At 38.4% G+C, this 26,713-nt stretch overlaps 3 protein-coding genes and 5 non-coding genes across 12 annotated transcripts; 4 read left to right on the plus strand and 4 right to left on the minus strand.

The window, feature by feature from the left end:
• Window positions 1-1,135: 1,135 nt before the first annotated feature.
• Window positions 1,136-1,238, plus strand: LOC121773079. Its single transcript, XR_006044655.1, has one exon. It is a non-coding gene; the product is annotated as a U6 spliceosomal RNA (small nuclear RNA).
• Window positions 1,239-5,789: 4,551 nt separating this feature from the next.
• LOC121770589 (plasma membrane ATPase 1-like) lies at window positions 5,790-11,359 on the plus strand. Its single transcript, XM_042167333.1, has 21 exons — window positions 5,790-5,849; window positions 5,920-6,017; window positions 6,106-6,225; window positions 6,332-6,430; window positions 6,745-6,882; window positions 6,960-7,094; window positions 7,200-7,379; window positions 7,485-7,691; window positions 7,777-7,896; window positions 7,981-8,100; window positions 8,251-8,373; window positions 8,453-8,557; window positions 8,656-8,800; window positions 8,969-9,133; window positions 9,289-9,527; window positions 9,724-9,756; window positions 9,902-9,983; window positions 10,089-10,249; window positions 10,341-10,541; window positions 10,615-10,797; window positions 10,874-11,359. The coding sequence occupies exons 2-21, from the start codon at window positions 5,964-5,966 to the stop codon at window positions 11,144-11,146; spliced, it is 2,883 nt and encodes a 960-aa protein (XP_042023267.1). The 5' UTR covers window positions 5,790-5,849; window positions 5,920-5,963; the 3' UTR covers window positions 11,147-11,359.
• Window positions 11,360-11,684: 325 nt separating this feature from the next.
• Window positions 11,685-11,757, plus strand: TRNAA-AGC. Its single transcript has one exon. It is a non-coding gene; the product is annotated as a tRNA-Ala (tRNA).
• A 533-nt stretch (window positions 11,758-12,290) lies between these two features.
• Window positions 12,291-12,363, minus strand: TRNAA-UGC. The gene has a single exon. It is a non-coding gene; the product is annotated as a tRNA-Ala (tRNA).
• A 258-nt stretch (window positions 12,364-12,621) lies between these two features.
• On the minus strand, window positions 12,622-15,935 carry LOC121770590 (protein arginine methyltransferase NDUFAF7 homolog, mitochondrial-like). Of its 4 annotated transcripts, none has more exons than XM_042167334.1 (10): window positions 15,560-15,935; window positions 15,384-15,445; window positions 15,158-15,301; window positions 14,866-14,976; window positions 14,564-14,768; window positions 14,308-14,366; window positions 14,012-14,064; window positions 13,702-13,924; window positions 13,230-13,338; window positions 12,622-13,098 (listed from the first exon to the last, which is right to left on the minus strand). In XM_042167334.1, the coding sequence occupies exons 1-10, from the start codon at window positions 15,783-15,785 to the stop codon at window positions 12,836-12,838; spliced, it is 1,455 nt and encodes a 484-aa protein (XP_042023268.1). In that variant the 5' UTR covers window positions 15,786-15,935; the 3' UTR covers window positions 12,622-12,835. The 4 variants fall into 4 exon arrangements, with proteins under 4 accessions (XP_042023268.1, XP_042023271.1, XP_042023269.1 ...); XM_042167337.1 differs by having other exon boundaries at window positions 15,158-15,296; window positions 15,384-15,464; window positions 15,560-15,701; XM_042167335.1 differs by having other exon boundaries at window positions 15,384-15,464; window positions 15,560-15,695.
• A 149-nt stretch (window positions 15,936-16,084) lies between these two features.
• Window positions 16,085-16,157, plus strand: TRNAA-AGC. Its single transcript has one exon. It is a non-coding gene; the product is annotated as a tRNA-Ala (tRNA).
• Window positions 16,158-16,690: 533 nt separating this feature from the next.
• TRNAA-UGC lies at window positions 16,691-16,763 on the minus strand. Its single transcript has one exon. It is a non-coding gene; the product is annotated as a tRNA-Ala (tRNA).
• A 5,598-nt stretch (window positions 16,764-22,361) lies between these two features.
• On the minus strand, window positions 22,362-25,630 carry LOC121772376 (protein arginine methyltransferase NDUFAF7 homolog, mitochondrial-like). 2 transcript variants are annotated; one of them, XM_042169455.1, is made up of 10 exons: window positions 25,248-25,630; window positions 25,072-25,133; window positions 24,847-24,990; window positions 24,555-24,665; window positions 24,253-24,457; window positions 23,997-24,055; window positions 23,701-23,753; window positions 23,391-23,613; window positions 22,920-23,028; window positions 22,362-22,788 (listed from the first exon to the last, which is right to left on the minus strand). In XM_042169455.1, the coding sequence occupies exons 1-10, from the start codon at window positions 25,471-25,473 to the stop codon at window positions 22,526-22,528; spliced, it is 1,455 nt and encodes a 484-aa protein (XP_042025389.1). In that variant the 5' UTR covers window positions 25,474-25,630; the 3' UTR covers window positions 22,362-22,525. The 2 variants fall into 2 exon arrangements, with proteins under 2 accessions (XP_042025389.1, XP_042025390.1); XM_042169456.1 differs by having other exon boundaries at window positions 24,847-24,985; window positions 25,248-25,327.
• Window positions 25,631-26,713: the final 1,083 nt, after the last annotated feature.

Here is a 26,713-nt window from a genome sequence, read left to right on the forward strand (position 1 = left end):
GTGCCTATAGGCAGGATAAAATTCAATCAGTAGTAAGTATGAAACCCATATAACTAAGTGCAATTAAGATATAGGACAAAAAATATTTATCTTTAGAGTAAATACCTTTGAAGTTGCAACTTTTAGAACGGTCTTAGAAAACGATGGTTCTCTATGTCATCATATGTTATATATTTGGATATAGTCTCACTGGGTCACAATTTATAAATTTTGTAACTATTAAAAAAAATTACTAATACTGTATTATATTATATATTATGGTGATATCGTTTTAGTTAGCTGGTGTAATATACGTAAACCATTGGATCGTTTAAAGTTTTTAACTTGAGATCAACTTTCATAAGATTTATATAAATGAAAATAGAATATTAGATTCATATTCACTGAGTTCCTAATTCAAGATCTCAATGCAATATTTTATATTTAAGCTTATAAATTTTATTAGATCATATCACTCCACCAATTAAATAGACCACACATGAATTACTTGCTATTAACAGAGGATATTGTCCAATTCATTTCTAAATTAAGCTTTCTTATTCTCAAAAAAGAGTTTAAAGGTCTCCAAAAAGAAGATTCAGCGTGATCCATGTGTTAAACATATTAATTATTATATCACCTTTTTTACTATAATCAGATACAAACAACTTTTAGCAGTTTTTATTTTTATTTATTCTCAAGCAGTTAATTTTTAATTGAAAAGCACGAGATGATTTTCCCTCGATAAACCTCCACCGGTTGAATTTTCACCTAAAAAATGCTCCAAAACTTTTCTGGGCATAATTGTCGAGAGATCACGTGATAGCTCATCCGTCACGTGAGATCGTCTACTTGGGCTAATAATTACGGTTCGTGAAGTCATGCCTGAAAACGTGGCGGATGAGAAATTAAAAATGAATCGTGTTTCTCAGTGGAATTCAGTGTCAGCGGCAGGAATCAGATACGGACAAGATTTTTGTCTCGACCGAAACGACGTAGTTCACCGGGGATAATTCCGTACGTCACTGCCGATTTTTAACAATTTTTTTGACTTTTTTCTCAACTTTCTGTCAAGTTACTTGCAGTAGAAATTCAAAAGACAAAAAGCCCTTAGAAAACACGAAAAATTAGAATCCTAGTCCAAGTCGAACGATTAGTCCCTTCGGGGACATCCGATAAAATTGGAACGATACAGAGAAGATTAGCATGGCCCCTGCGAATGGATGACACACATAAATCGAGAAATAGTCCAAGTCGAACGATTAATTTATTTATTTTCAATTGTTAAATGAGTATTTTCGTTTTAGTAGTAAGGCACCTAACGTTTACTTAATTGTACTTTTATCCTATAAAATTCAATTACTTAATTACCCACGACAATCACTTCTCCACTTATATCTATCAATTTTATTTATTAAAGAATAATTAACATGTAAAATGCATCATACCTGAATTCTATTTTGTACGTAATTCGCCCCAAAATACAATTTTCCAAATTTAAGATTGACAGGACAAACAGAACGACATCTTTTAATTATTATATTCTATTCCTAAATAAATGTCATACTTTCCTGTATATTTTTATCCCAATAAAAATGTTCACTTTTTTCCCCCAAAAATTAGCCTATAATTTGGCACATTAATTAGCACCACTATGGGATTATTTGAGGGAAACATGTTTTAAAAGGAGTTTAATTACTATTGTATTTTTGGTGGGTGTGTGAGTGTGAGTGAGAAAGATATATCTTTGCTTTACGTTATTTCTTATACTACTAGTATTATTTTTTCATCATTGCGTTATTTCTTATATGTTATCGTCAATGGATGAAGTTTCGAGGAAACATCTTGCACATAGGAAAATAGGAAGTGAACTATCTAATAGAAGATGGGATGGATGTCTTTATAAAACAAAAAAGAGTACAACCAAAAAAATTTCCTATCTTTAATTTTCCTTTTTCCTTTATTAATTTTCCTTTTTCCTCTTTCCTTTATAGGATTCTCATCCAATCCAAACCTCTTTTTTTTTGCCTTTACAAATCCTATCTTTTCAAAGCAAAAGTAACGAATGTCATGTCATGTTATTTTTACTAGTGAAGGTTGATGCACTTATTGCATGTGATTCGTGTGATTTCTCTGAATATATATGTTACTCAACAATGAAAAAAAGTTACAATGAGTCTAGAATATACAGTTGTAGATTGGTTACCAATATGAAATAAGAATTTAATTAACTAACATTATATGTGATCATGATATGACATGAATAACTTCACCGAATTTTTTTTTGCCAATTATTGACATCCATACCTCAAAAAAATTATTATGATAAAAGTATGTCATCACTTCACCTTGGAATTTGTACCTGATTCTTGAAAATTATGTCATAGGATCATATACGTGGTTTAACTTCATCCAACATACTATATACTATGATTTTGATACTAAGGAGTACTCCCTACGTCCGCCACTAGGAGTTTCATTTATTGGAGGCACGGGTTATAAGAAATGTTAAGAAAAGTAGTTGGAAAAAAGTTAGTGAAATATAGATATCGCTTGTATATGTTAGTTTTAAATGAAATGTGAGTGAAATGAGTTAGTGGAGGATGAAATCATATTATTATTTATAGTAAAAGTGAACCGGGACTCCTATTCGCAGACGGACTAAAATGGAAAAACGAGACTCCTATTCGCGGACAGAGGGAGTATAACTTAGAGGTTAACGAACAAAATTTGGTTTGTTAACAATTTATAGAGTTCGGAAGTATTATGAAAATATAAATTCTTATTTAACATTTCATGTCGGATGCTATATATGTACACTGTGATATTAATTGCTATATAAGTAGCATCTAACAATCAGTATAATAATTAAATGGTGCTACTTGAATTGCATGATGCCCACAAAAATGTTTGATATGAGTAAAATCTCGTGGCCATAATATTTTGGGGTTTTGTCAAAGATGACTAGTTTCTTAACAAGAAATGTCAAACAATAATATTCAAACTTTTAAAATTGTGTGGCTCGTGATTTATTAATTCATTTGACTAGTTGGCATATCATAATTGGCACGTAAGAAATTCTGGTACCTAAGAAACTTGGGTCGCATATGATCACATAAAAAATAAATAAAAAATCAATTAGTCAAGACCACATGTGTACGTGGTAGCTTTTACCAATATTAAATATTCAAAATATAATTAAAATAGTGGCCTAATTTTGTCTAGAATATTATAGTAGTAATAAATTATTTGTGTTTTAAAATCAAGTCGCTATTGTTAGATCAGTCTAGTTAGTTAAATTGAGAAACAGTGATATAATTCGATACATTCACAAATATGGATATGTAAATAATTAATCTTGTAACTTTTCCTTTAGATACATAGGAAATACTAACAAATTAAGGTAGGCAGGCAGAACACACGACTTGAAATACGTCTTATTTTATAGTATAAATATTTGTGTGACTATCTCAACTAACATGGATTAAGATTCAAATTCAAACTAATATTCTGAACGACATATATAATTTTGGTGATACTTGTGATCAATGGCGGATCTAGAAAATGAAATTCGTGGGGTCGAATATAGTAAAGAATATTTTTGTTATCTCCCGACTCTGATGGCGTCCTTTTCGTTGCTTCCTGCTCTGCTGTCGTCTTCATAAATCCTACTCCTTCCGTTCCATAGTAATGGAAACATTTTTTTTAGGCACGAAGATTAAGAAAAATTGTGTTAGGTGAGTTAAGTAAAGAGAGAATAAAGAGGAAAATGAAAAAGGTAAGAGAGAGTAAAGTAGCTATGGATAAATGTGTTGACTTTTACTAAAAAGGGAAATGATTCTATTATTATGGAACGGAGAGAGTACTAAAGTAATCAAATCTGCAAATATTATCAACATCTAAACTATTCTTTTCATGTTTAGCGAACTACATGTCTTAAAAATCGCAGCTTGCCGTAAATAATATTGTATCCTATTTTTAGTTCATTGTTAATGTAAAATCATAAACTCGATAAGAAGTCTTTTTGAAGGAAGAGTAATAAGATGAACAAATATATCAACATTAAAAATTGACATTTGACAATTGTTTAATTAGACAAAAATAATATGAAGCCTCTCGTAATGAATTAAAATTTTATGAAACACAACCTTTTAATATTATGAAATCATGTATTTTTAATCCTTTTAATAAATAAGATAGATATGTACATAAATAATTATCAATCCATGTATGAAAAAAAAAATAATTACTATGATTTATAGGTATTAATATGATACTAGTGGCCAATCACAGTTAATTATTACTTATAAAAAGTTTAATTATTGAGTGAATTATTAGAGATATTACAACAATTTTGTTAATTTTGAATACTACAGTACGTATTTAACAAAAGAGATAATAACAAACTAAAAGTTGGGTTTCACAATGAGTATTTTCTTTTTCATCTCCTTCCCTCTTCTCACCTGTAACTCCATTTTCACTCTCTGCAACTCAAAATTTTAAATTCTTCGTCTCAATTATTCAAACAACTCCTCTTTGTATATGAATTTCTTATCTCACACACATATGACCACCAAGAATCATGACTGCTCTTTTTCCCGCTCCGGTGCACCGTGGGGTCGGCGGCGACTTCAAAGGCCGGAACTAATGGACTCCCTCCTGCCTTAGCTGGCCGGCGGTGGGGTCGGCCGACCCCGCCCGACCCCACCTGGATCTGCCAGTGCTTGTGATCAATAATACTATGTCACTGTCATCTTAAAATAAGATAATCACACACAAGACCAGATTTTAAAAAATAGTATAGTTTATAAAAATATTTACTCATTTTATATGAATTATTATGAACCATAAACTCTGATTACCGACTTGAAGTTGGCTTGTTACCCATTATATATCTTATGGAAGTATTAATGGGTTATATAACAATATATTATAAGACGCATATGTAACACAATATATTTTTGATTTAATACTATAGTAAAAGGTTATGTGAACTATAGATGAAAAGATGTTTGAGCTTAACAATAAAGATTTGACCACTCAGTCAATTTGGAGAGAGTGACCCCACTCATCCAATAAATTACTTAGAAATGTTAGATTAATTCATCTCTGAGTTTGAATTCTATTCATTTTCTTAGGGTAAAATCAACGCTTACTATGAGACAAATAACATCAAGAAATTTCGTTCAGCACAAAAAAAAGAATCTTAAACACGATAGTTATAAATTCATCCACAACCCATACCTATGACATTACCATTCCCCTTTATTTATGCATGAAATATCTATTAGTTAAATAACATATATGGAAAAATGAAAAATTCATGCATGGAAATATGGAATAATTAATTATGGCCAATTCTCGTGCATGAGAAATTATATATGGAAAATTCATGCATGGAAGAATTATTAATTCCGATGCGCTCCATGCGCCACATCGGGCGCTACCAATAGTTGTGTGATCTCATTTTTAATATACTGCGATTTTGATTGCTTTTATTTATAAATTTCTACTGTAGAAGTAGGCAATAAATAAGATTTATTTAGTCATAAAGGTAAAGTAAAAAGAGGTGAGAAAACTGGGGTGAGTATGCAATTTCAACAGTAATGTGTCCTTGTAAATAATTAAAAAGAAAAGGCGGCTGAAATTTTGTACCCGCCAAGTACATGAACTTCTTACACCCACCTGCTTCATTCTGTACCGTACAGTGCTCTTTCCCGCATTCTCCCCACGCGCCGTCCCGCGCGTGGACAAATACATTAGAGAATTTCTATATATGTGGAAGGCTCACACTTGCTGCTTTTCCATTCCAACTCAATCACCATTTCACTTCTACACTGCTGCTACGTCCACTTCAGCTCATATTTGAGGTGATCTCTCTTTTTCTCTCTCTATTGTTTATACATTTACATGTATTTATCGGCAACTGTGAGTTTGCAGGTTTGCTGTGTTTGACTGAGGATTTTGACGTTTTTCTGGTAGAAATGGCGGAGAAGGATGATGCTATGGAGGCTCTCAAGAGAGAAGCAGTTGATTTGGTATTTTTTTGCTCCTCTGTTTTTAATTTTTCAAGTTTGCTCTGTGGTTGTTGATTGACATCCGATTTTATTTTAATTTTTTTGGTAGGAAAATATACCGATAGAAGAGGTGTTTGAGAATCTGAGGTGCACGAAGGAGGGGCTTTCAACGGAGGATGTTAACCGGAGGCTTGAAATTTTTGGTCAAAACAAACTCGAGGAGAAGGAGGTTAGAGTTTCTTCTCCTTAATTTTCTACCTCTGCTTTTTAATCGATTTTTGCCTCTTTCGGAATTTTCAGTATCTGATTTTACTTTTTTTTCATGATAATTGCAGGAGAGTAAGTTTCTGAAATTTTTAGGATTCATGTGGAATCCTCTTTCGTGGGTGATGGAAGCTGCGGCAATCATGGCCATCGCTCTCGCTAATGGAGGAGTTAGTTTCTGCGACTCTCTCTCCCTCTAAATATATATATATATATATATATAGGGTTTAGTATATATATAGTTTTGTATTGATCATTTTGTATTGAGATCAAGTTTTGTATTGATCATTTTCCTATATATATATACACATATACATACGTCTTTCTGTAGCTGATATTCCTACCACTTTTTTTTGTATCGGAAAACTCAAGTTATGTAGTTCTAGACATTTTGAGTAATTAATTAATTAATTAGTACTTTAATCAGAGAAACTCATGAATTGGATTATTTATTGATGATTATTTGTGTATCCAATGTGTTCAGGGGAAGCCGCCGGATTGGCAGGACTTCGTTGGGATCATTGTACTTCTCGTTATCAACTCGACCATCAGTTTTGTAGAGGAGAATAATGCTGGTAATGCTGCGGCCGCCCTCATGGCACGGCTTGCTCCCAAAGCAAAGGTTCGTGGTTTATGGTGTGCAACCTATTTAGCATTTCCAGCTCAGTGATTCGTGCTTAATGATGATATGTTGATCAGGTTCTTAGAGACGGGCGTTGGAACGAGGAAGATGCTGCCATTCTTGTCCCTGGTGATGTAGTTAGTATAAAGCTGGGGGATATCATTCCAGCTGATGCTCGTCTCCTTGACGGTGATCCTCTCAAGATAGACCAGGTCCTTATTTACATTACTTCTTGATTTGGAATATTTCATTGGATTTTGTATAGCTTTCCATTTGTTCTGCTGAATGCTGAGCTGTCATCCTGTTTTCTGTTGTAGTCTGCTTTAACTGGGGAGTCCCTGCCCGTGACGAAAGGCCCTGGAGATGGTGTGTACTCAGGGTCTACTGTCAAACAAGGTGAGATTGAGGCTGTGGTGATTGCAACTGGTGTCCATACCTTCTTTGGCAAAGCTGCTCATCTCGTAGACTCCACTAATCAAGTCGGTCATTTTCAGAAGGTGAGTACCATGAAGATATTGATCGTATCATAGCTATGTTACTACTCGTTTAATGGGAGCACCCTAGTATACACTGACATGCTTCTTTCATTTGTGCTTTTTTAGGTGTTGACCGCAATTGGAAACTTCTGCATTTGTTCTATTGCGGTCGGAATGATCATTGAGATCATTGTAATGTATCCAATTCAACACCGACCTTATCGTCCAGGTATTGATAACCTGCTTGTGCTTCTCATTGGAGGGATCCCCATTGCGATGCCAACAGTGTTATCTGTTACGATGGCGATTGGTTCACACCGTTTGTCCCAACAGGTAGAATGACCGGCCTCTTGGTTGAAACTGGTCTAGTTTGAAGATTTTTCTTACTATGAACATATTTTTCCTGCTAATATCTCAGGGGGCTATCACTAAGAGGATGACAGCGATTGAAGAAATGGCTGGAATGGATGTCCTCTGCAGTGACAAAACTGGAACGCTGACACTGAACAAACTATCTGTTGACAAAAACATTATTGAGGTTATTGCAACTATCTCTTGATTGGATGTGAAGTTGAATTAGGCCATTCAGACATCATTTAACATTTGATATTTCTTGTTGTAGGTCTTCACTAAAGGAGTGGATCCAGATACTGTTGTTTTAATGGCTGCCAGAGCCTCTCGGCTGGAAAACCAAGATGCTATTGATGCTGCAATAGTGGGAATGTTGGCTGACCCTAAGGAGGTATGAATCGTACGATGCTCTTCATGTAAATCTTGAGACATATGTAAACATATATCGCATGCCACTTTCTTCAGTTATTTGTTCTATGATGTGTCTTATTACAGGTGACCTCATTTCTTTGTGTTTTTAAAATGTTATCTTATTTTACAGGCAAGGGCTGGTATTCAAGAGGTTCATTTCTTACCATTCAATCCGACTGACAAGCGTACAGCTTTGACTTACATAGATAACGAAGGAAAAATGCATAGAGTCAGCAAAGGTGCCCCTGAACAGGTCTGCCTATATGTCCTAATAACTGATTGTTGCAGCATTTCAAATGGTTGTCTTAATCTGTTAAGCACTTGTTTTCCAGATACTAAACCTGGCATACAATAGATCTGAGATCGAGCGAAGAGTGCATTCTGTCATTGACAAGTTCGCAGAGCGTGGGCTACGATCACTTGCTGTGGCATACCAGGTGATGTGATGATTCCCTTGTTAATCTCCTGTATATTGTTGATACAGAAGCTGCGTGTGTCTCGGAGCTCACTCTTGTGTGGATTTTTTGTACTATAGGAAGTTCCCGAGGGAAGAAAGGAGAGCCCTGGAGGTCCATGGAAGTTTATAGGACTCCTGCCTCTGTTTGATCCTCCTAGGCATGACAGTGCAGAGACTATTAGAAGGGCTCTGAATTTAGGTGTAAATGTTAAAATGATTACAGGTGAGCATGTTTGGGCCTTTTTTCTCTTCTGTGCATATTTTGATGAACTAAACCCTCATGAGGTGTGAACTAAATATGGAAAAGAAGAGAAGTACTAACCCTGTGTACATACTGCATCTTTTTCACTGGTTATTAGATTTATATGTGCAATTGTGCAATCTTCTTCAGGTGATCAGCTAGCAATAGGGAAGGAAACAGGACGCCGTTTGGGAATGGGAACAAACATGTACCCTTCTTCTGCTTTATTAGGAAATGACAAAGATGAGTCTATCATTGCTTTGCCGGTTGATGAGCTGATTGAAAAGGCTGACGGTTTTGCTGGTGTTTTCCCTGGTATGCCTCGTTGCTCTAAATAACTAGCATGCTAGGGGCTTTGTATTCATCACTTGTAGCTTCGTCTCTTGCTTTCAAAGTGGTTGTTTGCCATCAATCATTCTTGTCTTCATAGCGCGTTATGGGCAATTAAAAATGTACACTCTCCTTTTCAGAGCACAAGTATGAAATTGTCAAGCGTCTACAAGCTCGGAAGCACATATGTGGGATGACTGGTGATGGTGTGAATGATGCCCCGGCGCTTAAGAAGGCTGATATCGGGATCGCTGTAGCTGATGCCACTGACGCTGCTAGAAGCGCATCCGATATTGTACTTACAGAACCTGGTCTAAGTGTTATAATCAGTGCTGTGCTTACCAGTCGAGCTATCTTCCAGAGGATGAAAAATTACACTGTAAGCTTCATTAAGCAACTAGAAACTGCCATTATATTGCTGTTTGAAACCAACATACTACCGTTAAATTTGATAAAGCACGTAGTTATATATCACTACAATATTGGAAATTTTGTCCACCGATTTCCATCATATTTTTAACTTTCCCCTTCTCATGCACAACTCGAGTTTGCTGACCAGTTCCTCTGAATTGCAGATCTACGCAGTTTCCATCACAATCCGTATTGTGGTAAGTCTGCAATACAATTATTTGACTAATGCTATTAAAGAATATCTTTGTCAAATCCATTACTAAGATAATAGTACTACATTACGCTCGAATTGATCCTATCAGTTTGTTTTGCTGAGTGACTACATTTGTTGCATTTTTGCAGCTTGGCTTTATGTTACTTGCTCTCATATGGAAATTTGACTTCCCGCCATTTATGGTTCTGATCATCGCCATACTAAATGATGGTACGTTTAATGGCTTATATGCATGATTTCATGGCATCTTGACTTCGTAGTTCTGTTATTATTTGTGTGTCTGTAGTAATAATAGGCAACATTCTGAAATTACAGGTACTATCATGACAATATCGAAGGATAGGGTGAAACCGTCTCCTTTACCGGACAGCTGGAAACTAGCCGAGATTTTCACAACTGGAATTGTTCTAGGTGGCTACTTAGCAATGATGACAGTGATCTTCTTCTGGGCAGTTTATGATACAGACTTCTTTCCAGTTAGTATCCCTTTTCACTTGAACTAGTGAAATCATAATGCCTAATAGTTTACATGTGAAAAAAATTGTATTGATGTGTCTCGAAATGCAGAGGACTTTTGGAGTCTCGTCGCTTGAGATACCAGCGGACCGTATCATGAGTCTCGACTTGAAAAAGAAGCTTGCCTCAGCTATATACTTGCAAGTGAGTATAGTCAGCCAGGCTCTCATCTTCGTGACAAGATCCAGAAACTGGTCTTTTATCGAGCGCCCGGGACTTCTACTGATGGGGGCTTTCCTGATTGCTCAGCTTGTAAGCCAACTCTCCCCTTAGATTCTGCATAGTATGTACCTTTTTCTCTCGTCTCAATATTATTTTCTGGCAGATTGCGACTCTGATCGCGGTTTATGCAAACTGGAACTTCGCTGAGATAGAGGGTATAGGGTGGGGTTGGGCCGGCGTGATATGGCTCTACAATATCGTGTTCTACTTCCCGCTGGATTTGATCAAGTTCTTCATCCGATATGCTTTAAGTGGAAGGGCTTGGGATCTTGTGATTGAGCAAAGGGTATGAATATAATCTTACTAAGTAATTAATTTGTTTAGTAGAATGTTAACACTAATCATCTATCTCCTTGATGCAGATTGCATTCACTAGGAAAAAGGATTTTGGAAAGGAAGACCGCGAACTGAAGTGGGCGCAGGCGCAGAGGACCCTGCATGGGCTCCATCCGCCACAGACAGAATTCAGCGAACGCAGCAATCACACAGAACTCAACCGGATAGCTGAAGAGGCGAAACGACGAGCAGAGATGGCAAGGCTGAGAGAGCTGCATACACTGAAAGGACATGTTGAGTCAGTGATAAAGATGAAGAATCTGGACATTGACACAATTCAACAATCGTACACGGTTTGAGTTTGATGGAAACGATCAATTGACAATGGAGGTCACTATCAACTTTTCCCCCTCTCTTTAGTCATATGAGTTGGGAAAAGCAGCATTTTGGAATCATAGCTATATACCTGATTTTGGTGTGTGTATATGTTATTCAGCTGCTGGTGAAAATTTCGCTGTATTTACGATTTAGGTTTCAGAACGCGACTCTAAATAATCGGCTACTTCTTACTACATTGCACTTGGTTCGTAACAACTAATAACTAACTTATGATCACAATTTCAAACTCACAACCATAGCGAGCTGGAATGCCATGCTTCTTGTTGATGATTGTCATGGATAAATAACGTGTTCCCATTCCGATAGACCTTTCCTGGTCCGGACGGACCCACCCGGAATGGGGCTTCGCCTACCTTGACGATCTGGTTAGTTAGACTTCTATTGAGGAACATATTTGGACTATACACATGCAAGATGTATATTAAAAGAATTACTACTATTTTACTTTACAATCATAGCTGGAATTTTAGTTCAAGAGACATAAAGGGAACATGAGATGGGGATGTAGCTCAGATGGTAGAGCGCTCGCTTAGCATGCGAGAGGTACGGGGATCGATACCCCGCATCTCCACTAATGTTATTTTTATTTAAAGTTATGTTTTTCTTTTTTTAAACTGCAGTTCTTTGTTTTTTCAGGGCTTGGACGAGAATAGTCAATGTGTTTGCGGTTGATGTGATATGATTTTTAAATTTAATATCTATAATTATGCAGGAAAAAAAAAGAATATGGAGTAGTTTCTGTGGGCATAGTCGATTGGTCTTGGTTTTTAAAATAGTAGTAGTAGTAGTAGTGAACTTTATTTTAGAATTCGATAATTTCTTATCTTTTCATTAATATAATTGCAATAAGTTTGCCTGTCTGTCCTTTGTTACTGAGGTGCCGTTTTAGTGGATTAATAAGAAAAGAAATACCGCAAAGATAACAATGTAGCTTATTTTAATTTGATTCATTGATTTTTTATATTTATTTAATTTTTATTTAAACAGGAAAATTAACTAAGAATCTTGAATATAAGGAAAATATTTAAAAAATTAAAACATACTTACCATCATGAGAAAATAATTAAAAAATTAAAACATACCTTTTTGTTTTAGAATAAATGTTGGAGATGCGGGGGATCGAACCCCGTGCCTCTCGCATGCAAAGCGAGCGCTCTACCATTTGAGCTACATCCCCTTTGGTTATTTCTTGTCTCGCATAACTATATAACGTTAAGTTAAAACGAATGTAGTACTTTAGATGATGGTATTTTGATTATTAATAGAACTTATAAATTTGAATATTCACAATAACAAAAATAGCCCACGAACATATACACTAAAAAATATATTGAAAAATAATATAGAAATACATAATGTATGTATATGAAATTTTAAAAATATTCAATTAAAGATTGATGTATGTTTTTCTGGACCTTATAACAATAACTTAATATACTAAATAAAGAATTTGAAATTAACTTAGATTATTATAACTTCAAATTCAATTCGCAATTCCAATATCATGGTACCAAACGGACTGTTAGTAAGCTACTATATCGTATACATCCAGAACAAGACTCCTCTTATGGTACTTCGTAACAGCAATTTCTACCAAGCCAATGCTGTTGTGTAGTAAGAAATGCATATAGCATACTTACACCAATATTCTACTCCTGATATGGAGCCGGAACGCCTTGCTTCTTGTTGACGATTGCCATTGCTAAATAACGTGTTCCCATTCCAATAGGCGTTTGCTCGTCCGCACCCTCCCAGAATGGAGCTTCGCCTTCCCCAACTAAACGCCAATATCCCGTCCTGAGAGATTCAGCCTGTTCTTCATTGCAGTTCTGCAACAGGGCTTCGGCCCGAAAGTTTATTCCCAGAGAACCAAGAAACTCGGACTGAGTTATTGGACCGTGGACAGACACATCTGCATCAACACGATCAACTGTTAGTTAGACTTCTATGGAGGCCATATATAGATACCGATGAAAGTTATTGGCCCTCTTTCTCTTTTCCGACTCATTTATAGATCTAAGCAATATGATGGACATAACATACTAGGAATTTCCTCAGCAGAATGCCTGATTGCTTCGAAATCAACGTATGCACTGAGATCAGCACTGCCTGGATTATCCAGTATGTCAACGAACTTATGCTTCCGAATTGCCTGCATGGTTCAATTGTGAGCTCAAAACTACATTTGCTAATAGTTGTAAAATATCAAGACCAGATAAACAAGCATGTAAAGGACAAAAAACCATAGTAGAGTATTTCGTAAAGTGCATAACTAGAAGCAACAGATTCGATCAACTCAATCTTCGCACAGTAATCCGGATATAAATAAATCAGATAATATAACAGCTCTGCTAATTGCGGAAGCTATATAATGGCAAGGTTTCATTTGAAGTTGGTTTCTCACTTTATATATTGGATACTAAGCATGATAGTCACAGCAAGTTAGACATAACATTTGAGTTTGTGGCCTAAATTGTGGTGTTAGAGGTGTGAGAATGGGCGGCCAGAATCAGACCTGTAGACTGTCTGCGATTACTCCATTGAGGCCATAATCAATCATGAGAGCTCCACCACCATCCACAGAAATTCTGTTGGCAATTTCTTGTGTTAAATCAATTGCTTTGGGGCAAACCTCAATTTGACTAAGCTTAGCAAATTCTTCAGCCCTAGACCACTTGCAGCGCTGTGCAAGATAGAGAGCTGCAGGTGTCGGTTGTGGAGATAAAACAAAACGGAACCTGCTCAATGAATTTACGAATATATGAGATAGTACATCAGTTCATCAAGCAAAACTAGTAGCAAATAGGATAGACTTGAGCCCTTACGAAGAATTTTCAGTAACATCAACCATCTTCTCACACCAACCACGAGAAGCTTTCTGCAAGACAATCGTGAACAAGCAATATTATCAAGATAACACTAATTCCCAGATCATATAATACATAACATGTTGAAATACCCACTCAACTATGGTCAGCAAACCATCATCGCTAAAGAACTTTCTCATGCAAGATTTGACCATTAATACAACTCAAGAGCACAATGGTCAGTTCTCTAGTAAAGAAAAGAGATCCCAGCAGAGAGCACAGAAACATCCAAATTTAAATGTTTCGTCAATCACCTGAAATTGGTGCACTGGCAAAGCATCATAGAACTCATGGGCGATGACAATTGTAGGCACTAAGAAAATAAAATAAAATAAAATAATTTCCATCAGATAATCCTTTAGAAAAATCAATAGCATAAAAGGTGTAGTGCGTAACTGCAATGTGGAAAATTAAAACCATAACGTTACAAATATATGCCTTTCATAACCATTCCACCATATTAGGTAATAAAGAAGCAAAATTATAAGCCATTAAACAGAAATTCCTTACATCCTGTAGGAACCTGCTCAAGCATTGCATGCCACGATACAGGGTTCCCTGCCAACGTGCTAATATGCCTCGTACCAGAATCTCCATCAACAGTTTCTTCTGTCGTGCACTTCAATTTCTGATACTGGAGTTTCTGTAGTGCTGGGCTACATTCAACCAAATGTAGTGCCAAAGAAGCCGTAAAGTTCTTGAACTTTGATGCACCCTATTTGACAAAATACCACTCAAAACAGTCAAAATTTGAACAAAAAACAATTGCATTTCTGTTAATTACATAAACCAGTGCTATATTTAAGCCATACACGAAGAAGATCAGCCATCAGAGTTCCTCTGCCGGGTCCAAGCTCGACTAAGTTGATCCTATCAGGCTGCCCCATTTGCTCCCAAAGGCACACTGCCCAGACACCAATCATCTGAAGGAACACAACAGTAACTACTCAGCAACTACTTCAGCTAAAATGTTTCTCTTGCTAGAGTGTTGACAATTCTATTGATTTTATTGAAGCCATTAAAAATTTAAAATGCAGAGGCTAACAATAACAGTTACCAAAAGAGGTTTTTCGCAATCATAAAATTAGAGAACTGAGAAATCACCTCTCCGAACATCTGGCTGACTTCCGGCGACGTAATGAAATCGCCTCCCTTGCCAAAAACATCGCGATTCATGTAATACCCGGATTTCGGATTCGTTAATACTTCCTCCATGTACTCAGCAACTGTAATCGGGCCACCTCTGAACTAAATTCAACAGCGAGAAATGTTATAGTAGAAACTATGCAATAAAAAGCTACACGAAAAAAAAATTGAAATCGCGTGACACCTTGATTACGTTCTTGAGGTGCTTAACTAGCTCCGAGTCGGCCGAGGGTTCGTGTGAATGCTCTGCAGGTAAATAAAACCTCTGATAAATCGATTAACAAATAGAGATAGGTAGCAATGTAGCATGGCAATTGCTGAGAAATTGCACTAAATTAGGAATGGAAGAGGGAGTATTACCAGTCGGATTGTACAAATTGGAGCGATCGATGGAGATGGTGGCGGAGGGCGGCGGCGGAAGGGTATCCTCCAACTGTTCGACGGAATGACTATGTGGAATGTGGGAGGATGAAGAAGAGGAGCATTGTCGGACGGGTGCGAGCGAGAGCGGAGAGGGAGAATAGGAAGGAGACGGCGGCAAGAGGCGGCGGAGGGCGGAAGGCCGGAGCAGCGCTCTTCTCAACATTTCTGCTGGCTGATTCAGTTTGAGTTGTTGTGCCTCTTCGATAAAGCACTAGAGTATTTTGCTTGACTGTATTGTGTATTAAGAGCATCCACAACCGTGCTCTTGCCAGCGGCATAGTTATGGGCCCGGCCCACTTTTTCTACCTGTTCTCTAGTGATGTGAATCAAATTTACATTGTTACATTGAGGAACATATTTGGACTATACACATGCAAGATGTATATTAAAAGAATTACTACTATTTTACTTTACAATCATAGCTGGAATTTTAGTTCAAGAGACATAAAGGGTACATGAGATGGGGATGTAGCTCAGATGGTAGAGCGCTCGCTTAGCATGCGAGAGGTACGGGGATCGATACCCCGCATCTCCACTAATATTATTTTTATTTAAAGTTATGTTTTTTCTTTTTTTGAACTGCAGTTCTTTGTTTTTTCAGGGCTTGGACGAGAATAGTCAATGTGTATGCGGTTGATGTGATGTGATATGATTTTTAAATTTAATATCTATAATTATGCAGGAAAAAAAAAAGAATATGGAGTAGTTGCTATGGGCATAGTCGATTGGTCATGGTTTTCAAAGTAGTAGTAGTAGTGAACTTTATCTTAGAATTCGATAATTTCTTATCTTTTCATTAATATAATTGCAATAAGTTTGTCTGTCTGTCCTTTGTTACTGAGGTGCCGTTTTAGTGGATTAATAAGAAAAGAAATACCGCAAAGATAACAATGTAGCTTATTTTAATTTGATTCATTGATTTTTTATATTTATTTAATTTTTATTTAAACAGGAAAATTAACTAAGAATCTTGAATATAAGGAAAATATTTAAAAAATTAAAACATACCTACCATCATGAGAAAATAATTAAAAATTAAAACATACCTTTTTGTTTTAGAATAAATATTGGAGATGCGGGGGATCGAACCCCGTGCCTCTCGCATGCAAAGCGAGCGCTCTACCATTTGAGCTACATCCCCTTTGGTTATTTCTTGTCTCGCATAACTATATAACGTTAAGTTAAAACGAATGTAGTACTTTAGATGATGGTATTTTGATTATTAATAGAACTTATAAATTTGAATATTCACAATAACAAAAATAGCCCACGAACATATACACTAAAAAATATATTGAAAAATAATATAGAAATACATAATGTATGTATATGAAATTTTAAAAATATTCAATTAAAGATTGATGTATGTTTTTCTGGACCTTATAACAATAACTTAATATACTAAATAAAGAATTTGAAATTAACTTAGATTATTATAACTTCAAATTCAATTCGCAATTCCAATATCATTGTAATAATGGAGTGCTCATTTCAGTTGGAAGAAGCTCGGCTAGAAAGGAGTTCGGTAAGCTCGGCTTACCGAGCTGGAACTAGCCTGGAACTAGCCGAGAAGAAGAAGGCAGAAGAGGGAAGCTCGGCTTTGAGCTGGAATGAGCCGAGAAGGAAGAGTTCGGTTGTGAGCCGAGAAGGAAGAGTTCGGTTGTAAGCCGAGAAGGAGTTCGGTTGTAAGCCGAGAAGGAGTTCGGTCTTGAACCGAGGAAGGAGTTCGGTCTTGAACCGAGAAGGAAGAAGCAACCTAGCCGAACTAGCCGTTGGAGCAGCAGTTAGTTAGCTGAGATGTAGCGGTTATTCTTCTTGCTTTCTTGATTCTTCTTGTAGTTAGTTAGTAGCAGTTGCTACTTGATTGTAGAGCTTTAAATAGCTCACCGTGTATGTAGTTTAGAGTAGAGTTTAATCAATAAAGAGTTTTCCAGTTTTCTCTCCAAGATTATCATCTTCAATACTCAAAGTGTGAGTGTGTGTGTTTTCTGCATTGTGTGATCTCATACAACAGTGAGTGTGTGTGTGTGATCTTCTTGAGTGTGTGAAAGCCTTGTGTGCGTAAATCCCAACAAGTGGCGCCGTCTGTGGGAAGGGATATTGAAGCTGATTTGCAGAGGATCAAACGGTTTCAGAGATGGCAGCAAGGCTTGATGCAGAAAAGTTCACAGGCAAGAATGATTATGGCCTGTGGAAGATGAAGATGAAGGCGGTTTTAATTCAACAAGGCTTGGCGGCAGTTCTTGCAAAACCAGAGGAGAAAGGAAAGGCTCCAGTGCTTGATGAAAAAGCTCAGGCAAAGATGGAGGAGATGCAGCTCAAGGCACATTCTGCAGTGATTCTGTGCCTTGGAGATAAGGTCTTGAGGGAAGTTCAAGAAGCCAAGACTGCGGTGGAGATCTTGGACAAGTTAGATGAAGTTTACTTGGCCAAATCCTTGGCTAACCGGCTGTATCTCAAGAAGAGGCTGTATGCCTATAGTTTTTCTGGAGATAGATCCATCATTGAGCAGCTAGAGGAGTTCAACAAGATCATTGATGACCTGGGATCTGTTGATGTCAAGATTTCAGATGAGGATAAGGCCATTCTCACATTGAATGCCTTGCCTAGCTCGTATGACCAGCTAAGTGATGCAATTATCTATGGAAGAGATAAACCTATCACCTATGCAGAAGTCTATTCAGCCTTGATGGCCAAAGAACTCCAGAAGACAGCCAACAGAGGCTCTGCAAGCTCCAATGTTCAAGCTGCAGAGGCCTTGAATGTGAAGAAGTTCAAGAAGCAGAACTTCAAGAAGAAGTTTGAGGGCTCTAAACCCTCAAGTTCTGATGCTCAGAAGGAAACCAGAGCTTGCTATTGGTGCAAGAAACCTGGACATTTGAAGAAAGATTGTCATGCATGGAAGAGAAAGATAGCCTCTGAGGGACACAACCAATCTGATTGTGTGGAGAGTGCTGATCCCCCGGCTCAACTCATGAATATTAGTGACAGTGGGGTCAGTCATAGGTGGATTATGGACTCAGGGTGCAGCTTCCATATGTGCCCAAATAGGAGCTGGTTTCATGACCTTCAAGAAGCAGCCGGCACTGTGGTGCTGGGTAATAATCACATTTGTCAGATCAGAGGAATAGGGAAGGTAAAGCTAAGCCTACAAGATGGCTCTATAAAGATCCTAACTGGGGTGAGGTATATTCCAGAAGTGAAGAGGAATCTCATCTCATTAGGAATGCTGGAGCAAAAAGGGTTCACCATATTGATGAGTCAAGGAAAATTGTTTGTTAAATCTGGAGATGCAGTGATGATGGAGGCTGACAGAGAGCATATTCTCTATTATCTGATGGCTAAGGCTGTTGATGGAGAAAGCAATGCAGTGTCAGATGATTCCATAATGCTATGGCACAAGAGATTGGGCCACCCAGCTGAAGGAAGCTTGAAAGAACTCATCAAGAAGGGTCTGATCTCGGGAGATTTCAACAAGATGAACCCCTGTGAGCAGTGTATACTTGGAAAAGCTAAGAAGGCACCCTATCCTACAGGTATTCACTCTTCTACAGCCCCTTTAGACTACATACATAGTGATCTTTGGGGGCCTTCACCGGTGTGTTCAATTGGTGGAGGAAAGTATTATCTAGCTATCATTGATGACTATACAAGGAAGTTGTGGGTATATATTCTTAAAGAAAAATCTGAAACACTCACAAAGTTCAAGATATGGTGTAAGGAGGTTGAGCTAGAGAAGGGTAGAAGTGTTAAATGCTTAAGGACAGACAATGGCCTAGAGTTCTTGTCTGCGGAGTTTGATCTGTTTTGTAAAGAGAAGGGTATGAAGAGGCATAGGACTGTTCCTGGTAATCCTCAGCAAAATGGTGTTGTGGAGAGGATGAATAGGACAATCCTAGAGAGGGTGAGGTGCCTACTTCTTGGTTCTGGTTTGAGCAGCAGATTCTGGGGTGAGGCTGTGTATACAGCAGCCTATCTCATCAATAAATGCCCATCTACTGCCCTGAAATCTGAAACTCCTGATTACATGTGGAATGGAGCTCATAGTGACTACTCAAAGTACAAGGTGTTTGGGTGTGTGGCCTATGCTCATGCTAGGCAAAGCAAGCTTGAAGCTAGGGCTCTGAAATGTATTATGTTGGGGTATCAGAGGGGTGTTAAGGGGTATAGGCTCTGGTGTATTGAGCCCGGTAAGCAGAAGGTCTTGGTGAGTAGGGATGTGGTGTTCTTGGAGGATCAGATGCCATACCTGAAAGATAAGCTGGACTCCAGTGAAGATGAGGGTGATTTCTTCAAGGTGGAGCCTGTGGGGGTTGGCCTAGGAGCAGGTGGAGTTATTGACTCAGGGAGTGAGTCTGATTCAGATAAAGAAGAGGCTCCAACTCAGGGCAACCAGGCTGGTGAGTCTATATCAGACTCTATCAGAGACTATCAGCTTGCAAGGGACAGAGTTAGAAGAGAAATAAGGCCACCAACAAAGTTCTCTGATGTTGTGTATTATGCTCTGTGTGCAGCTGAAAGTATTGATGGCGCAGATCCACTCACATATAAAGAAGCTATGCAGAGTAAAGATAGAGAAAGATGGATTGAAGCCATGAATGAGGAAATAGAGTCTTTACTCAAGAACAAAACATGGATTTTGGTGGACAAATCCAAGCTGAATACAGATGGAAAGGAGAGGAAGCTGATCAGTTGCAAGTGGTTGTTTAAAAAGAAGATTGAGACCACTGATAAGGATAGAGTCAGGTTCAAGGCAAGGCTGGTGGCTAGAGGCTTTACACAGCAGGAGGGAATCGATTTCAATGAAGTGTTTGCACCTGTTGTGAAGCACACTTCGATTAGGATTCTATTGGCTGTGGTGAATCAGCTTGACTGGGAGCTGCAACAGCTTGATGTGAAGACAGCCTTCCTCAATGGAGATCTAGAGGAAACTATCTTCATGGAACAGCCAGAGGGCTATGTGAAGATTGGAGAAGAAGGCAAGGTGTGCCTGTTACAGAAAAGTCTTTATGGACTTAAGCAAAGTCCTAGACAGTGGAATAAGAAGTTTGATGCACAGATGAAGAAGATTGGCTTCTCCAATTCAGAATATGATGATTGCATTTACATCAAGAAGGCAGGCAAGACTCCCATTGCCTACCTATTACTCTATGTGGATGATATGCTACTTGCAGGGCCTTCTATGACAGAAATTCAGAAAGTTAAACAAGATCTGAAGTCAAGCTTTGAAATGAAGGATCTAGGAGAGTCAAGGAAGATCCTAGGCATACATATTCAGAGAGATAGAGGCTGCAAGAAGCTGTGGATGCTGCAAACTGACTATATTGAGAAAGTTTTGCAGAGATTCAAAATGGAAAATGCAAAAGCTGCATCAACTCCTCTGTCCCAGAGTTTTAAGCTTTCAAAGGAGCAGGGCCCCTAAAACTAAGCAAGAGGCTGATGAGATGAAGGCTATCCCTTATGCTAGTGTTGTTGGGAGTATCATGTACACTATGATTTGTACAAGACCAGATCTTGCTCATGCTATCTCAGTGACTAGCAGATACATGGCAGACCCGGGGAAGGAGCATTGGAATGCTCTTAAGTGGATATTGAGGTACATGAAGTCAACTAAGGACTGGGGGATTGTGTTCAATGGCTGGGAAGGTGAATCTGAGGAGGTTGTGCAGGGCTATTGTGATGCAGACTATGCTGCAAACCTGGACAACAGAAAGTCCCAAACAGGTTATCTTTTCACCATGTTTGGAACTGTAATCAGCTGGAAGTCAGGGTTGCAAAGTGTTGTTGCTCTCTCAACAACAGAATCAGAGTATATAGCTCTCACTGCAGCTGTACAGGAGAGCTTTTGGATTCAGGGAGTGATTTCTGACTTTGGTTTTGATCAAAAGACAATGGTGATTCATTGTGACAGCAGCTCAGCTATGTGCTTGGCTAAACATCCGGGTTTTCATGAAAGGAGCAAGCACATAGACATAAAGTTGCATTTTATTCGAGATGAGATTGAAAAGGGGAGAGTGAAGGTGATTAAGATTAACACCTTGCACAATCCGGCTGACATGCTAACAAAGTCTCTAGGTAGAGACAAGTTTGATCATTGCAAGAAATTGATCAATGTTTGTGCAAGAACTGAGATGAGCCCTCAGGTGGAGAATTGTAATAATGGAGTGCTCATTTCAGTTGGAAGAAGCTCGGCTAGAAAGGAGTTCGGTAAGCTCGGCTTACCGAGCTGGAACTAGCCTGGAACTAGCCGAGAAGAAGAAGGCAGAAGAGGGAAGCTCGGCTTTGAGCTGGAATGAGCCGAGAAGGAAGAGTTCGGTTGTGAGCCGAGAAGGAAGAGTTCGGTTGTAAGCCGAGAAGGAGTTCGGTTGTAAGCCGAGAAGGAGTTCGGTCTTGAACCGAGGAAGGAGTTCGGTCTTGAACCGAGAAGGAAGAAGCAACCTAGCCGAACTAGCCGTTGGAGCAGCAGTTAGTTAGCTGAGATGTAGCGGTTATTCTTCTTGCTTTCTTGATTCTTCTTGTAGTTAGTTAGTAGCAGTTGCTACTTGATTGTAGAGCTTTAAATAGCTCACCGTGTATGTAGTTTAGAGTAGAGTTTAATCAATAAAGAGTTTTCCAGTTTCTCTCCAAGATTATCATCTTCAATACTCAAAGTGTGAGTGTGTGTGTTTTCTGCATTGTGTGATCTCATACAACAGTGAGTGTGTGTGTATGATCTTCTTGAGTGTGTGAAAGCCTTGTGTGCGTAAATCCCAACAATCATGGTACCAAACGGACTGTTAGTAAGCTACTATATCGTATACATCCAGAACAAGACTCCTCTTATGGTACTTCGTAACAGCAATTTCTACCAAGCCAATGCTGTTGTGTAGTAAGAAATGCATATAGCATACTTACACCAATATTCTACTCCTGATATGGAGCCGGAACGCCTTGCTTCTTGTTGACGATTGCCATTGCTAAATAACGTGTTCCCATTCCAATAGGCGTTTGCTCGTCCGCACCCTCCCAGAATGGAGCTTCGCCTTCCCCAACTAAACGCCAATATCCCGTCCTGAGAGATTCAGCCTGTTCTTCATTGCAGCTCTGCAACAGGGCTTCAGCCCGAAAGTTTATTCCCAGAGAACCAAGAAACTCGGACTGAGTTATTGGACCGTGGACAGACACATCTGCATCAACACGATCAACTGTTAGTTAGACTTCTATGGAGGCCATATATAGATACCGATGAAAGTTATTGGCCCTCTTTCTCTTTTCCGACTCATTTATAGATCTAAGCAATATGATGGACATAACATACTAGGAATTTCCTCAGCAGAATGCCTGATTGCTTCGAAATCAACGTATGCACTGAGATCAGCACTGCCTGGATCATCCAGTATGTCAACGAACTTATGCTTCCGAATTGCCTGCATGGTTCAATTGTGAGCTCAAAACTACATTTGCTAATAGTTGTAAAATATCAAGACCAGATAGACAAGCATGTAAAGGCAAAAAACCATAGTAGAGTATTTCATAAAGTGCATAACTAGAAGCAACAGATTCGATCAACTCAATCTTCGCACAGTAATCCGGATATAAATAAATCAGATAATATAACAGCTCTGCTAATTGCGGAAGCTATATAATGGCAAGGTTTCATTTGAAGTTGGTTTCTCACTTTATATATTGGATACTAAGCATGATAGTCACAGCAAGTTAGACATAACATTTGAGTTTGTGGCCTAAATTGTGGTGTTAGAGGTGTGAGAATGGGCGGCCAGAATCAGACCTGTAGACTGTCTGCGATTACTCCATTGAGGCCATAATCAATCATGAGAGCTCCACCACCATCCACAGAAATTCTGTTGGCAATTTCTTGTGTTAAATCAATTGCTTTGGGGCAAACCTCAATTTGACTAAGCTTAGCAAATTCTTCAGCCCTAGACCACTTGCAGCGCTGTGCAAGATAGAGAGCTGCAGGTGTCGGTTGTGGAGATAAAACAAAACGGAACCTGCTCAATGAATTTACGAATATATGAGATAGTACATCAGTTCATCAAGCAAAACTAGTAGCAAATAGGATATACTTGAGCCCTTACGAAGAATTTTCAGTAACATCAACCATCTTCTCACACCAACCACGAGAAGCTTTCTGCAAGACAATCGTGAACAAGCAATATTATCAAGATAACACTAATTCCCAGATCATATAATACATAACATGTTGAAATACCCACTCAACTATGGTCAGCAAACCATCATCGCTAAAGAACTTTCTCATGCAAGATTTGACCATTAATACAACTCAAGAGCACAATGGTCAGTTCTCTAGTAAAGAAAAGAGATCCCAGCAGAGAGCACAGAAACATCCAAATTTAAATGTTTCGTCAATCACCTGAAATTGGTGCACTGGCAAAGCATCATAGAACTCATGGGCGATGACAATTGTAGGCACTAAGAAAATAAAATAAAATAAAATAATTTCCATCAGATAATCCTTTAGAAAAATCAATAGCATAAAAGGTGTAGTGCGTAACTGCAATGTGGAAAATTAAAACCATAACGTTACAAATACATGCCTTTCATAACCATTCCACCATATTAGGTAATAAAGAAGCAAAATTATAAGCCATTAAACAGAAATTCCTTACATCCTGTAGGAACCTGCTCAAGCATTGCATGCCACGATACAGGGTTCCCTGCCAACGTGCTAATATGCCTCGTACCAGAATCTCCATCAACAGTTTCTTCTGTCGTGCACTTCAATTTCTGATACTGGAGTTTCTGTAGTGCTGGGCTACATTCAACCAAATGTAGTGCCAAAGAAGCCGTAAAGTTCTTGAACTTTGATGCACCCTATTTGACAAAATACCACTCAAAACAGTCAAAATTTGAACAAAAAACAATTGCATTTCTGTTAATTACATAAACCAGTGCTATATTTAAGCCATACACGAAGAAGATCAGCCATCAGAGTTCCTCTGCCGGGTCCAAGCTCGACTAAGTTGATCCTATCAGGCTGCCCCATTTGCTCCCAAAGGCACACTGCCCAGACACCAATCATCTGAAGGAACACAACAGTAACTACTCAGCAACTACTTCAGCTAAAATGTTTCTCTTGCTAGAGTGTTGACAATTCTATTGATTTTATTGAAGCCATTAAAAATTTAAAATGCAGAGGCTAACAATAGCAGTTACCAAAAGAGGTTTTTCGCAATCATAAAATTAGAGAACTGAGAAATCACCTCTCCGAACATCTGGCTGACTTCCGGCGACGTAATGAAATCGCCTCCCTTGCCAAAAACATCGCGATTCATGTAATACCCGGATTTCGGATTCGTTAATACTTCCTCCATGTACTCAGCAACTGTAATCGGGCCACCTCTGAACTAAATTCAACAGCGAGAAATGTTATAGTAGAAACTATGCAATAAAAAGCTACACGAAAAAAAATTGAAATCGCGTGACACCTTGATTACGTTCTTGAGGTGCTTAACTAGCTCCGAGTCGGCCGAGGGTTCGTGTGAATGCTCTGCAGGTAAATAAAACCTCTGATAAATCGATTAACAAATAGAGATAGGTAGCAATGTAGCATGGCAATTGCTGAGAAATTGCACTAAATTAGGAATGGAAGAGGGAGTATTACCAGTCGGATTGTACAAATTGGAGCGATCGATGGAGATGGTGGCGGAGGGCGGCGGCGGAAGGGTATCCTCCAACTGTTCGACGGAATGACTATGTGGAATGTGGGAGGATGAAGAAGAGGAGCATTGTCGGACGGGTGCGAGCGAGAGCGGAGAGGGAGAATAGGAAGGAGACGGCGGCAAGAGGCGGCGGAGGGCGGAAGGCCGGAGCAGCGCTCTTCTCAACATTTCTGCTGGCTGATTCAGTTTGAGTTGTTGTGCCTCTTCGATAAAGCACTAGAGTATTTTGCTTGACTGTATTGTGTATTAAGAGCATCCACAACCGTGCTCTTGCCAGCGGCATAGTTATGGGCCCGGCCCACTTTTTCTACCTGTTCTCTAGTGATGTGAATCAAATTTACATTGTTATTCCTATAACTTTACATGATTTATATAGTTTGATGCTTGCAAAAGTGTGTTTTATGGTGTAGGAAGAGGAGTAAATGGTGAAACAAAGAATGAAGCTCGGAGGGTGAAAAGCTGGGCAGAAAGTTCTCAAAAATAGTCACCCGGCCGGGTGAATTTTGTGCCCAATAATCCACTCGGCCGGGCAGATGAGCGAAGGCAGTTTATATTGCAGTTTCTTTTCCCAAGGTGGGGACGGTTCTGACTGAAAAAAAAGACGAAAAAGAATTGGGGAGAGAGAGAAAAAAACGGCTGAAGAAAGGGGACAATTGAGGAGCCACACAGGTGGCAGTTGAAAAAGGTAGCAGAGGAAAGTTTAATTGGGAGTTTTTAATGCCCAAATAGGGGGACAACTTGGGGCGAATTGGAGAGGAAGAGAGGAAGATTGGAGGCGCAACCATTCAATTTCCATCATTCCGGAGGAGATTTGCTACTATCTACACATCAATTTCATAAGTTCTTCTTGTTTATTGATTGTTGATGTGTAACTAAATTCCTACGTTGCTCCTAGTTTGTGAAATATGTGAATTACTTTAGGATTCTATGGATTAATGTTTTTCTATGATCTTTTCTACGGTGCTATTTACTTTGAATGATAATTCCGGCCTGATTTATTATTCAATCTTATCTTTTAGCCAATGTCTCTTTAACTTGGTTAAAAGGTGGAAACGTAGATAAAGAGTTTGAGATTTGTATCGTGTTCAGCATATGAATCTTGGATAAGTTGATTTACATGTCGTTACAATAATTGTTGTACATTTACTATGCGTCTGTAGGAATGTTCAATTGATTTTGTAAATGAATTATGTACGTTGGAACTTAGAAGTTGGATTAGAGCTTACTATGCGTCTGTAGGAGTGATAATCTGATGAGTACGAATTTGATCTTAGTGTTCAGCAAGGTTAAATTCAAGCATCTACGAACATGTTCAGTGCAAGTAGAATGAACGAGTTTTTTACAACTTTCATTAGATTAATCGTTAATCCATAGGTTAATTGGTCTGTTAAGTTAATTCACATCTGGA

Source organism: Salvia splendens, chromosome 16 (genome assembly GCF_004379255.2).
Source record: "Salvia splendens isolate huo1 chromosome 16, SspV2, whole genome shotgun sequence".
NCBI classification, from domain to species: Eukaryota; Viridiplantae; Streptophyta; class Magnoliopsida; order Lamiales; family Lamiaceae; genus Salvia; species Salvia splendens.

Coding starts and splice junctions, on each gene's coding strand:
- LOC121770589 (XM_042167333.1), top strand. CDS start 5,964: ATGGCGGAGAAGGATGATGCTATGGAGGCTCTCAAGAGAGAAGCAGTT. Junction 6,018..6,105: donor AGAGAGAAGCAGTTGATTTG/GTATTTTTTTGC, acceptor TTTTTTTGGTAG/GAAAATATACCGATAGAAGA. Junction 8,101..8,250: donor TGTTGGCTGACCCTAAGGAG/GTATGAATCGTA, acceptor CTTATTTTACAG/GCAAGGGCTGGTATTCAAGA.
- LOC121770590 (XM_042167334.1), bottom strand. CDS start 15,785: ATGTTGAGAAGAGCGCTGCTCCGGCCTTCCGCCCTCCGCCGCCTCTTG. Junction 14,977..15,157: donor TCAGCCAGATGTTCGGAGAG/GTGATTTCTCAG, acceptor GTGTTCCTTCAG/ATGATTGGTGTCTGGGCAGT. Junction 14,367..14,563: donor TGAGCAGGTTCCTACAGGAT/GTAAGGAATTTC, acceptor TTATTTTCTTAG/TGCCTACAATTGTCATCGCC.
- LOC121772376 (XM_042169455.1), bottom strand. CDS start 25,473: ATGTTGAGAAGAGCGCTGCTCCGGCCTTCCGCCCTCCGCCGCCTCTTG. Junction 24,458..24,554: donor TGATGGCTGATCTTCTTCGT/GTATGGCTTAAA, acceptor TTTGTCAAATAG/GGTGCATCAAAGTTCAAGAA. Junction 23,614..23,700: donor GATGTTACTGAAAATTCTTC/GTAAGGGCTCAA, acceptor TTCATTGAGCAG/GTTCCGTTTTGTTTTATCTC.